The sequence below is a fragment of the Typopeltis vanoorti genome, chromosome 4 (assembly GCF_054136105.1).
Source record: "Typopeltis vanoorti isolate ZY-2024b chromosome 4, IOZ_Tvanoo_1.0, whole genome shotgun sequence".
Taxonomy (NCBI): Eukaryota; Metazoa; Arthropoda; class Arachnida; order Uropygi; family Thelyphonidae; genus Typopeltis; species Typopeltis vanoorti.
Genome location: NC_143552.1, coordinates 154920880 through 154934915, shown reverse-complemented (window position 1 = coordinate 154934915; position 14036 = coordinate 154920880). Strand labels below are relative to the sequence as shown.

Genomic DNA, 14036 nt, shown 5'->3' with positions numbered 1-14036 from the left:
TCAGGTTTTTTGAAAGAAGTCTCATACAGGCCATTATATGCATGCTGAATCTCATCATCATCCTAGTCAAAAGGCTAGAACTATTAAGACTTTAGTATATCATGCCCATTCTTTATGCGCTTCAAACAAACTTTTATAGAAAGAATTATTTCAACATATTAATTCCACGATTTTTATCTAATGGTTTTAAATATTATTGAAAGTTTTTTCACTTGGATATACTATAAATTATTGATGCTAAGAAATTATATTCTTGGTTTAATCCTTTATTGAAGTGTAAGCAAACAAAGTTTGTATATGAAGTATCTTCACAACTGGGCTACTTGTATATAGAGTGTAATGACTTCATCATGGGATACTAAAACAATCGATGTGAAGTCATTAGCCTAGTCGTGAAGATACTTCATGTGCAAGCTTTGCTTACACTCGGATAAAGGAATAAACCAAGAATATAATATCTTGGCATCTCTAATTTACAGTTTTAAGGATTCTTTAATCAAAAAAGCTTTTAACAGTTATGGTATATACAGAAGAAATGATTGCATTCCTATACCTTATGTGCATGACATTAGTATATAGCAAAATCAGAAAATTCTCCCATCAGAAAAATCTCCACCTTTCTCGCTTCTAAGGACAAGCTTCCACTTCTGTTATCCAGGCATCTACCAGATTCCTTGCTCTTCTGGGTTATCTTATTTTGGACAAATAGGATAGAAGAACACAAGTTTTCATGAGCCTTGAACAGTCTGAACTTGCAGCATGCTATCAGCACTTAACATAGAGTTCATTGGAACAAGACAAGAGCCATTCATAAAAGTCATTTTCCCATAGAACATCTTTATAAAGAAACCTGTGAAACTTTACTTCATTGTCCTAACTTAAACAGATTAGATGGTTTACATCTATCCCATTTGTGGGAGATAGTACTTTTTAAATCTGCTAATCTTTTCTAACTTTGTGTGTGTGTGTTGTGTGTGTTATTTATGTTATTTAATGTTTTGAATAAGTTAGGAAATATTTACTTTTTTTAAATATCTTGTATTAGCTACTAAGGTGGCACTTTTTTAGAATTGTCTATTGTTTAATTGCCATTCTGTGATTTTGTACTGACGATGCCTATGATACTTAGGTAAAAAGTCTATTTAACAAAATTTTTTTACATTCCTTTTCCTCTGTTTTTATAATTCTTTTTCATTGCCAACTTACAGTATTTCATTATTGAAACGAATACTAAAAGTAATTTGTCAGTATACATACTGATTTCTTATATTTTTTTTTATACTGTCTTTTTAATTACAATTATTGAAATAATGTGTATTCATCTCTTATTATACCTAGAATTCTGTATTATGTGACTTTTGATATAAAAATTCTATATTCATTCTAAAATTTTAATAAATTATTGCAGGATTGGGAACATCGATATATTCATGAAAATTACACTAAACACCTGGAATCAGATACTTCAGTAGAAATGGTAAATTGTTTGTTTTAATTTATATAATGTTGTATAATGAAAATATATTTATTGTTGGTAATTATTATTATTATTATTATTATTATCATCATCATCATAATAAGATCTCATGGAGTCAGACTCATCTAGGAAATCCCTTTTGTTCATACACACAGCTCATCATACCATGCCTAAACACATTCAAATTCTCTGCAGACACAGAACTCTTAACAAAGGATTTCAATTATTTGCAACTCTTCATGAAAAAATCTGCTTCTCACACCCTCCTTATATAGCTTCCAGGGATGACCTCTTGTTTTCCCCACAATCTCCCATCATTTTATGAAAAACCTCTTCAACATTAATCCTTAACAACCCCTTACCAACTTATTCATCTCTATCATATCACCCCTCTTCCTCCTATCCACTAGATTCTATAAATTGCATCATCTCAACCTTCATATTAAATTCCAGAGATCAGAGACTGAAGTATTTTCAGGACTGGGGCAACTCATATATAGAAGCTAATGACTTCACATCGCATGCCTTAGTATCCCATAATGCAAAGCACATATCCTTATGGACATCTATAATGCTATGCATTATGGGAAGTGTCACTACCCAGATTGGTTTCGACCTTTATTGAGGTCTCATGAATAGGAACCAGACCCAGAAGTGATTCTAAGGTTGAAGTAATGCAGAAGTCATATTTTCATATATGAGTAGCCAAAAGGTGTCACCTTATTATTAAATTGGTTGAAACTGGTCTGGGTAGTGACCCTTCCCATAATGCATAGCATTATACATACCCATAAAGATATGTGCAAGGCAATGATGTGAAGTCATTAGCTCCTATATACAAGGATGCCCCAGTCCTGAAAATACTTCAGGTGCAAACTTTGTTTGCTTACACTTGGATAAAGGATTAAACCAAGTATATAATTTCTTGGCAGCTTTAATTTAGAGACCAGACTGTTTTGGTCAATTGCCTTTGGATCCTCTCCAACATCTCTTTTCATCCTTTTGAAAACCAGGTGACCAAATCTGTGTACAGTAGTCCATATGTATCCTAATCAGAACCTTATACAGTGGAACTATAATCTCCTTACTTCTACAGGTCAGTGTTTACTGCATCATTGCCAGAATGCATTGATGGGTAAACTGCCCAAATTGTGTTGTCCTCACAATTTGGGCAGTATATCCACTTAAAGTTTAGATCCTTATCCACCATCAACCAAAGATTTCTTATTTCCTCCGCCTCTAACAATATATCTTCACCAAGAGTAATTTCTGCATCCCATCTTTGTTTTCCAAATTTTAAAACCTTACATTTTGTAACATTGAATTGGCATCCCCACTCCGGTATCCATTCACTCAGTCTATTCAAGTCTTCTTGTAAGATCACAACACCTGCCCTACTCCTCATAGTTCATCCCAACTTTGCATCATCTGCAAATAACTGTGTATCCCATTCACATCTTCCCTAATATTGTTAACATACGGGTTAAACAGCAATGGTGACTTTTCTCTTCTGGAATATTATATTGCCCCCCCCCCCATATACAACTTGTTAATACCTATCAGACAACCAATCTCCAATCCAATGCACTATTCTCATCCAAACCCCATCCACTCTAGTTTGCCTCAATTTATCATGCAGTAATCTATCAAAACCCATTGCAGAGTCTAGGTGTACTACTGTGTATCTATCTCCCATATCCAGTGCTGTTGTCACCTTATTGTAGTAAGTATGGAGATTACTAAAACATGATCTCCCTTTAGCAAATCTGTGCTGTCCATCAAAGATAAGACCATTCTTGGTTGTTGTCAACCCTATTCTGGATCCTGATTCTCACTAGCCTTTCCAACACTAACCACAAGACCCGAGACACTGATTGACCTATAATTTGATGCTTGAATTCTGTCACCTCCTTTATGAAACAGTGCAGTCTTGCCTTCCTTGCACTCCTTTGGAACTTGACCCAATGTGAGACTCATATTAAACTAATATGTCAAGGCAGATGTCAACTCCCTGGACATTCCTTCAAAATATGCAGTGATATGTCATTCACAACTTTGAAAGAACTCCCTAGAATTTTTTTTTTTTTTTTTCCCATTAGCTAAATGCTGCTCATTACTGATCTGTTGCTACCCTTGCCAACCAAGTCACCTTCCTTGCCTGTTATTTGTATTCTTCATGGAATTGATTATTACCACTCCTCTTATGATGCCTCCATAATGCCTTTTTTCTCTGTATTGCATGCTTAATCCCTTCATTTCATCCATTTCACACGTACCTTATTTAACCTTCTGACCTTTGGAATACATTTAAACATTCCTTCTACTAGATAGTTCTTGAATATCACCCAAGCAGCATTAATCTCCTTTCCACCCAACTCCTCATTCCATGCTATGGCTGCAATCTGTCTCCCAAGCTTCTCATAATAGTTCTTGAATTATTATCATCCTCATCTGCCCAGGGCAGGTTCAGGCCACCATGATAATGCCAGACCTCCAGTTCAGTCAGTCTGCAGCCAAATTGTCTGCATCTCCAATCTGTTGTGCTTCCATAGCTCAGTCAGTATAGATAAAGCCCTTTGGTTGGAAAGACCTGTGTTCGATTGCCATCAGTAATATGAAGAACCTTTATCTGGTCTCTTTCGATCAAAGGTGAGTGTTAGCCGGTCTCATACGGAGGTAGGGTTTTTTTTTTCACCCGGAAACTCGGGTTCTTCTTCCCCCGAACAGACAAACTGGCCTCGTGAACACACATGGATTAGTCATGAATATGTTCCAGCCATATACCAGTCCCAAGTCCAGATAAAATTGGGGGGCTGGGGGGAAGCAATGGTGAACTATCCTGTAAAAATCTCACCAGGAATACTATATGGGCAATGCCTACAGAGTCAGCCACATTCAGAAACAACTGAAAGGGAAAATCAGTCAGTCCAATCTATCCACATCCAATCTATTTTCATGGGATAAAGAGCTGCAGAACTCCAATTCTATACTACTTTGTGTAGTAATTGTATATATTAATTACATTTTAGTAGACTTTTTTAATTTTAGTTTGTTTAGTGTAACTGCATACTTGTGGAGTTTTTGGAGGTTTCAAATTCAATTGAATTTTGAATCTTACCTTGAACAAACAAAATGGTGGTATGAATGAGATCTGCATGCCATGCAGCATGAAGATCAAATGTAATTAACAATGTAGATTTTTCATGTACTGGACTCATGATATTGAACCAAGAATGGTTCAATAAATATGAGTCCAGCAGCACATGTAGAGATATGTGAAAGATGTATTTGTAGAGAGAGACTGAACTAAAGATGAGAAAAAGTATAAGTATGTAGAAACTGTGATTTTTTTTTTTTTTTTTGACTACAAGTTATCAGCAAATGTGAAACATAGATCTACTCTCTGCCAGAATATAGATATACACCTACATCTATATTCTGGCAGAGAGTAGATTTTTGTATCCAAATTGAAGCTTTCTGTGTTCTGCATTCAACAATTATAATTCATACACTGACTTTACTTATGTCAAGTCCACTTATGCAAAATACAACTTTCTAACATGGAAGGACTAAGCATTAAAAAAAGGGGGGGGTCTCATTACCCCCTTTCCCTTATTAGGTTTCTGCCTGAACTAAACAGCCAATGAAATCTTAATCTGAAGCACTAATAAAGGGAAAATATACAGGCTCCTGTACAGAATTAATGCACTTTAAAGTAGCGCAAGACCAACCGACTCCAAAAGTTATATTCTCATGTATTGGCTAGCCAATTTTGAAACTTTTAAGTTTTAAAATAACCCCTGATATGGGTGCTTCACAAAATATCATAGATTGGAGTGAAATCATTATTTTAATGAATTTATTTATTTTGTTTTATTTGGCTATGAAAGAATAGTGCATTTTTAATTTCTTTTCATTGAATATATCACTGAGAATCATACCAACAAACAGTAGAAATGTTTTATATAATGTTTAAAGTACATCAGTTATTAATTTTTATAAATGTCTTTCGCTAGCCTTGTCCCGATGTGTACTGGTTTCCTGTTGTGTCTCCTGTTTTCTGCAGTCATCTAATAGAGAAAATGGAGCAATTTGGAGTTTGGTCTGATGGCACAAATCAGGTATTATAATTCATTTATTTACTTTATACCCAACAATCATTAGACCCAACAACCCTTTAAACCCAACAGCAATCAAACTGATCAAAATCTGTTTTGTTTCTGTTTTATATTTTAAACTCTTCTTGTCATGTGATAATGCAAATTATTTTCCTCTGTTACATATAGATGCTTCACAAAATATCATTCACTTTTTTATATGTTAGAGTGAAATCATTATTTAATTAACTATTTTTTTTTTTTTTTTTTTTTTTTTTTTTTTTTTTTTTTTTTTTTTGAAACTTGAAATCCACATATTGAAGTATTTTGCATGTGATAAAAAATCTTTCTAGGCTTAAAAAAATTGCATGTAAGGCAGTAGAACATGTCATTACCACATTCATAATGGTGTTTCACTGTATAAATTACACCACAGGAAAATTAATAATTGTTGTTTATACCGTGAAGTGCTGTTATGCATAACAGCCAACACCTAAGCTAATTTATGTATAATCACTAATACATGTCAGTCTGAATACTGTTTTCTGCTTGAGCACATCATCCATATTTTTATTTTATCATTTTATTTTGTATTTATTTTTTAGTTACAAATTATATCAACAAACTTTTGTGTAAATACTCAGACATCTGTTATAGCTGTGGTATTTTCATAGAGAGAGGTGAAAACATAACGGAATTTATCTGAAATGCTTGTTACACATTTTTTGATGAAAACTGGAAATCATCATACTTAAATAATGTACCTGTCTTATCTCTCTTTGAATACATTTACCTAAGATGCACTCACGACCTCTAGTGGTAGCTCATTCCACACATGCACCACATGCCACAAGAAGATACCTAGTCCTCATGCTTCCTAGCAACATCCCTAACTATCTTCAGGGATAAACCAGAGTTCTACTTCACCATCCATAAATTACAAAATCTCACTGATTTATATGCAATGTCTATACCATAAGATCCCCTTGTAAGCATCATCAACAAGTAACTGAACATCACACTCAAGATACACTCATTACTTCCCCTGTATCACTAATATACATTTTAAGCAATAATGGTCCAAGTACAGAATCCTGTGGTACACCACCGGTCACCCTCCTTCTCATAAAGTTAGCACCATAATGCATCTCTTCTCTACAATCTACATCACAAGTTTATTTGTCATACCCATAACTTTGAGTTTGTATAACAACATCCAATGTGGAATCCTGTCAAATGTCTTGGCAAAATCCAGAAGTATCATAGTATATTCATTCCTCTTATCCAACTCTGTTGTCACTTTATTATAGAACATAGTAGATTGCTAAAGCAAGACCTAGCTTTCACAGAACCATGCTGCCCTCTATGGAGGATTCCACTGTTGTCTACCCACCTTTGGGCAAAAGTGTGGTTAGTAAGGGTGTTAGAGCTGGGTTTTTTACTTTTAGAGTGGTGAATGAGTGGAATAAGCTGCCTGAGTCTGTTGTGGGTGCTATGACAGTGAATGAGTTCAAGGTAAAGTATGATAGATACTGTGTGAATGTCAAATAGTTGTGATGAACATGATGTTTAGGGCCTCCCTAAGGACTCCTTGGAGTCTCCCGTAATAATAATACCTTATTAACCATTCTAGAGATACTAATTTATCTATAATTCACCACCAGTCTCAGCTCCATCCCTGCATAATGGAATTATTTTTCTCCTCTTCCACTCATTCTTGCATTCAGTTTTGCATGGGCTGAGTCTCAAGTTGAACAACCAGATCATGTGCATTACTAATTGCTTTGCACATTCCTTCAGCACCCCATATCAATATCCCATGCAGTCCAGCTGCCATATTATATAGACAAAAGAACAGAATTGAATGTATATACTTCTAACTCATTCTGATATACACCAAATTCTATTCTTTTGTCCAGTTTGGTATGCAATGAACTAATCAGTATATGTTGCTCCCACCCACGAAAGGTTATTTGCAAACCTGTAGTACATTTTGTACCATGAATAGACTAAGGATTTTTTTTTTTTATCAATTTTATATTTTTTGGTACTTTAATTCATTTTTACATAGTCCGGAAACTGCACTAGACACCAAAAATTGAACTTTTTTCAAGTCACTTCAGCCTTCCAATAAGCAAGGCAGTAGTCTCACACCAGGCAATGAAATTCATCTTCCACCTAAAGACAATCACAAACATCCATGCATATAGCAGGATTCGAACCTGCAACCTGATGGTTGGAGAAGTTGAAACTTCTTCAGTGACCAAGATGGTGGCAGGTCTATGGAATGTTCTTTATGAGGATAGATTGAAGGTGTGTGACTTGTAGAGTTTAGTTGACAAGGTGGAAAAGAGGGGGTGATGTGACAGAACCTGATAGGTTACCAAAGGGATTTTATAATATTGACACAAAAGAAATTTTTCAGTACATGATGAGTAGGGATGGAACAAACTGTCATCCCTTGCTGTAAGGGAACATGGATTGTTTTTAGTGTTGCAACAATGAATGAGTTTAAGGAGATGTGATAGATATTGTGTGAATAATGGTTAGCATCAGTCTCCCTTGATGAGTCTTTTGACACCATGGAGATACTTCTATAATAATAAATTAAATTAAAGATGTCAAGAAATTATTTCTTGTTTAATCCTTTATCCAAGTGTAAGCAAACAAAGTTTGCATGGGAAGTTTCTTCATGACTAGGTTACTTTTATATAGTGGCTAATGACTTCACGTTAATTGCCTTAGTATCCCATAATGCAAAGTACACATCCTTTCAGGTGTATATAATGCTATGGATATGGGAATGGCCGTTGCCCAGACCAAGGTGTTGGAAGTTTTTTCCCACTTGGGTAGGCTATAATAAATTTAGTTTAATCCTTTATCCAAGTGTAAACAAACAAAGTTTGCTCCTGAAGTATCTTCAGGACTGAGGCACCTCATGGTAAAGGTGGACCAAGCTCTCATCACTCCTTGTCTTAGTATCTCCCATAATGCAAAGCACATCTCCTTGCGTACATGTATAATGCTATGCATTAAGGGCCACTATCCAGAACGGTCTAGTCCACCTTTACCACGAGTTGCCTCAGTCCTGAAGATACTTAAGATGCAAACTTTGTTTGTTTACACTTGAATCAAGGATTAAACTAAATTTATTATAGTCTAACCATGTGGAAAAAAACTTCCAACATCTTTCTCTAAATCCAGAGTAATTTAATAATAAGGTGAGACACCTTTTGGCAACTCATATAGGTAAATATGACTGCTCCATTGCTTCCACCATCGTATCACCACCTCTGGGTCTGGCTCCTACTGACGAGACCTTAATAAAGATTGAAGCCGGTTGGAAGCTTGGGTGATGAATGGCAATGCTGTAGCCCATGAAGTTTTAACTGAGGCTAGGCTGTTGCTGTCACCCAGGTCTGGAGAATTTATTTATTATGATGAGAATTGATTTAGAGAGGCCAGTGTATCACCACAACTATTGCAATACTCACAGTATATTTCATCCTGTTAGCCTTCATGTACCAGGTACCCCAAAATCATCAGAAGCCTGGAGAAATTATTTATTGGGATGAGAATTGATTTAGTGGGGCATGGAAACCAGATCATCATGGGAGAAATACTAAGAATGTGTGTATAAGTGCAGCTCCAATATGCAAACATGATATGAATGTCCATGAACATGATTATGATGGTGAACTATTTGTATGCTTTGGGTTCAGAATTTTAGAGTGCATTTGTGGGGGTAGAGGGATGTCAGGAAAGAAAAATTTGCCTAACTAGGAGAAACAGACTGCAGATATAAGTGTACAGAAAAAAAGCAAGAGGCAACCTTTTTATATATATATAAAGGTCTATACATAAATGTCAGGAACAAAGGAGTTGAGTTTGTCACCTTATTACCATATTATTTCTTCTTTCTTACATTCTAATTGCCTTATGTTATTATCACTGCTAAATGTAGCATTATTACTTTGATTGCTTTCTATCCTAACTGGGCTCAGATCATTTGATATCATTAGTGGTACCCCTTCCTCTTTATCTCTTTTGTACTTCCTAAAAACTATACCACATACTTTCAATTTCAGTTACTACATCTTACTCTGAGAGTCAGGTTTTACTAATGCCAACAGTCTGAGTAATACAGCCACAATGTATTCATCAAAGTGACGAACTCAACCCCTTTGTTCCTAATGTTCCTGGCATTTATGTATAGACATAAAGGCATGCAGTCTGCTTCTCCTAGTTAGGCAAATTTCTCTTTCCTGATCCTTCTCTCACCATGCACACTCAGAAATTCTGAACCCAAAGCACATAGGTGAACTCCTTCTCCTGATCATGACCATGCTCATTGACCATATCATGCTTGCATATCTTAGCTACACTTATATACACATTCTCAGTATTTCTCTCATGATGATCTGGTTTCCCTGTCTCTCTAAATTAATTCTCATCCCAATAAATAATTTCTCTAGGCTACTGATACCAAATTCATTCAAGTGCAGTCTGTGCCTTTTATACAAGTCTTTACTATCAAAAAACTGTGTCCTCAAACCAAACTCGCACTCATTTCTTTTATTCTATTCTATATCTTGATATCAGACTAACAGTTTTCACTCTCTCTCTCTCTCACTACCCCAGCACTTTCATATCTTCTCTCATACTGTATTTATCATTACTTAAATCATTTGCTCCTATGAACACTACAATCTTTTTTACTTTTCTTTTCATTCATCACATCCTTAATTTTTGCTTCCAGAAAACTTCAAGTAGTGACTGCATTGTCAATCACGAGTTTAACGAGCAATTCACCATATTATATTATTTCTTCTTTCTTACATTTTAATTGACTTACCTTACTATTATCACTCAATGACAGCTTACTAACTTCTGTACTTTACTGTCTCTTATAGTGGTACTTATTTTTCTTATCCTGTCTGAGTATTTTTTTTAAACATTTCTCAACTTTTTTTGAATTCATGGATTTGATTGTCTAATACATTCAGGTTTCTATATTCACCGGGGTTACGTGTGAACACTTCCCACAAAAATGTGAAAGTTTACAAAATTCATATTCTCACCTAAATATTTTACTGTTAATTTATAATTAACAGTAAAATTTTTAAATGCATTTAAAAGGTCATCATCATCAAATTCATACCATGTACCCTCAAGGGGTGTACAGGATATGATAGTACTACATGAAAAATTTACATCATTACTAACTTCCTATCTAAAATTTTCCTTCAAATCAGTCTGTTACTTGTCAAGACTCCAACATTATCAGGTCTTATATTTCTATTGTCTAAGGCACTTTTTACCGTATCAATCCACCTACATCTTGGTCTTTCTCTGAGTCGTTTTCCTGCCAACCTGGCAGAGAACATCTGTTTTGCTAATCTTTCCTTGCCCATTCTGTTTAAATGACCATACCACCTGATATTAGCTCTGCTAACACATTTCTGGATGCTGACAATGTCAAGTTCTTATCTAATATCCTCATTTTTAATATGATCTTGCCATTGATGCCATCTGTTCATGCCCCTAATCTTTCTCAGGACTCATATCTGCAGTCTTTGGTCAAGTGTTTTACTTCTGCCCCAGCTCTCAGATCCATAAGTTAAAATTGGCTTGACCACTGTCTTGTATATAGCTAATTTAGTATTTTGGCTAATTCCTTTCTTATTCGATATAAATTTATTCAGTTGACTTCCTACCTTACCAGCTTTGTTGATTCTGTTGTCTATTTCCATATTTAATTTACCATCTTCAGTAAAAATTATGCCTAAGTAGCTGAAATGTTTTACTTGTTCTCTAGGTTCTCCATTCACAACACAGTTGACATTTTCAATGATTCAGCCTACTTTCATTGTCTTTGTCTTCTTATTGCTGACCTTCATACCATATCTATTACAACAGTTATTCAATTTAGTCAGGGAATCTTGCAGACTTATAGCGAATTTAGGGGGTGCTTAAGGGTCAAAGCTGTATAACTGAGAGGAGACCTCCACATAGCCTTTAAAGGAATGCGGAGAACCGACCAGGGCTTCTGACCTAATGTCCAATCCTCACCTTCTCGTGGTGCACCCTGTTGGGTATCTACTTTGATACTGAACGAACAAGGATGGGCTGGCAATTTGGGATTTAGCCGACCAAATTGTATTCTTATTGGTTAAACCAAAATAAAAAATGATGGTACAACATGACAAAATTTCATGCCGGCTGGGGCGTCGCCCGGTTAAACAAGGCCCCCGTTGTTTTCGCCAGGGAACCAGGGCGAACAGCGAAAAGTCAGCTACTGGAACAAATCTGAAAACAAACCCCAACTCAACATCACCAGAGTTAAAGATCGGTACTATCAACGTAAGAAGCCTGAATGGCAAAGAAATGGAGCTAGCTGAGGAATTAGATAAGTACCAGATCGACATAATAGGGGTGACTGAAACAAAAAAGACCAAAACTGGTGAGATCTTTCTGAGCAATAAATACAAAATGTTATATTCAGGCAATGACAATCAAGGAAAAGAAGGAGTAGCCATAGTATTCAACACAAAATACGAGGCTAATCTTCTTGAATGGCAGTCAGTCTCAAGTAGAGTAATGTGGGCAAATATGAGAATGGGGAACTGGACAATGAGACTTATTTGTGCCTATGGTCCCACAGAAGGTTCTACTAAGGTAGAAGTGGAGGAATTTTTTGAGGCTTTAGAAAAAGCAACTGACACAATGAAAAAGGAAAAGTTGGTCCTTGTTGGGGATCTAAATAGTAGAGTAGGAAATGATTGTGAGACATACAAAAATATTTTGGGAAAATTTGGAGAAAAGAGCAAAGCTAATAATAATGGCAAATATCTGTTGGATTTCTGCTCAGGACATGGACTGGTTATTACTAACACCATGTTCCAACATAAAAATGTGCACAAATTCACATGGAGAGAAGAGGCTAGGAATAAGAAAAGTCTCATTGACTATGTTATTGTTGATAGTGATGTTTTCTCCCTGGTGCAGGACACCAGAGTGTACAGAGGATTTGAAATTGGAAGTGATCACTATTTAGTCTTGAGCAGGATAAAATTGAATTTCATATTGAAAAGAATAACATGTAAGAAAGTTTTAAAGCGAATAAAAGTTGAGCAGCTCTCAGATGTGAACTGTAGACTAAAATACAGAAATATTATTGAAAAGAAAATGAAAGAGTTTGAGAACAGGAACCAAACCTTTGAGATTCAGTGGCAAGCCTTGAAGAAAACCCTGATTAATTCAGCCAGAGAGGCATGTGGTGAGGTTGTGTGCAAGGATAAAAAAATCCGAACTCCCTGGTGGACACAGGAAGTTAAAGAGGCAGTGAAGGAAAAGAAGAAAGCATATCAAAAGTTCCTGGCAAATAAGTCAGCTTTTACTCTTACAGAATACAGAGACAAATGTAAGAAAGCTAAACAGTGTGTAAAACTAGCTAAACAAAAGTCATGGGAGGACTTTGGCAAGAATATAGAAAATAAATATCAAGAAGGTGGCAAAATATTCTGGAGGTTGTTGAAGAAGCTTAGGAATGGAGGAAAGAGTGCTGTAAAAGGAATTAGAGATGATAAAGGTGAAATGAAAACAGGAGAAAAAGATATCCTTGAAATATGGAGTAATTACTTTGAAAAACTGCTAAATGAAACAAGCAGTGATGACAGCACAGTGATAAAAAAACACTGACCAGGCATGCAGTCAGGAATACATATCCATACTTGAAGTAGAAAAAGCCATCAAAGGCCTGAAATGTGGAAAAGCAGCAGGAGTAGATGATATTCGACCAGAAATGCTGAAGTACGGTGGTATAAGAGTCTTACAGTGGCTGCACTGCATAGTTCAGAAAGCCTGGACAGAGGGACGAATTCCCGATGATTGGAGAAGAGCTCTCATAGTACCCATATATAAAAAGGGAAATAAAACTGAATGTGAGAATTACAGAGGTATTTCCCTACTGAGTGTTCCTGGCAAGATCTATGCAAGTATACTTGAGAAACAGTTGAGAAGAATTGTGGAAGAAAAGCTTGGTGAAGAACAAGCTGGATTCAGGCCAAATAGAGGCTGTCAGGATCAGATCTTCACTTTACGACAAATAGTCGAGAAAGCATGGGAATATAACAAAGATCTGTATTTAAGTTTTGTCGATTTGGAAAAGGCATATGACAAGGTGCCAAGAGAGAAGCTATTCAATACGCTGCAGTTATATGGTGTCAATGGGGCATTATATCAAGCAATACTTAGTCTTTATTTGAGTTGTGAGTCAGCAGTTAGAATTGAAGGAAGTACAGGAAGATGGTTTAATGTTAAATCTGGTGTGAGACAAGGATGTACATTATCCCCTCTGTTATTCATTATCTATATGGATCACATTATGAAGGAATGTGGTATTAAACCTGATATCAAAATTGGAGATGTTAATGTCAGCTCTTTGCTTTATGCGGATGATG

The 14036-nt window shown here is 35.8% G+C and overlaps 1 protein-coding gene across 2 annotated transcripts in view; it reads left to right on the top strand.

Annotated features, from left to right (window-relative positions):
* Positions 1–14036, top strand: part of Plod (procollagen lysyl hydroxylase) — a 339227-nt gene that overhangs the window by 285617 nt on the left and 39574 nt on the right. For both annotated transcript variants that reach the window (XM_090392044.1, XM_090392043.1), the window contains 2 exons: positions 1409–1477; positions 5494–5598. In XM_090392044.1, coding sequence (XP_090248170.1) covers positions 1409–1477; positions 5494–5598 — 174 coding nt within the window. The remainder of the gene's footprint in view (positions 1–1408; positions 1478–5493; positions 5599–14036) is intronic.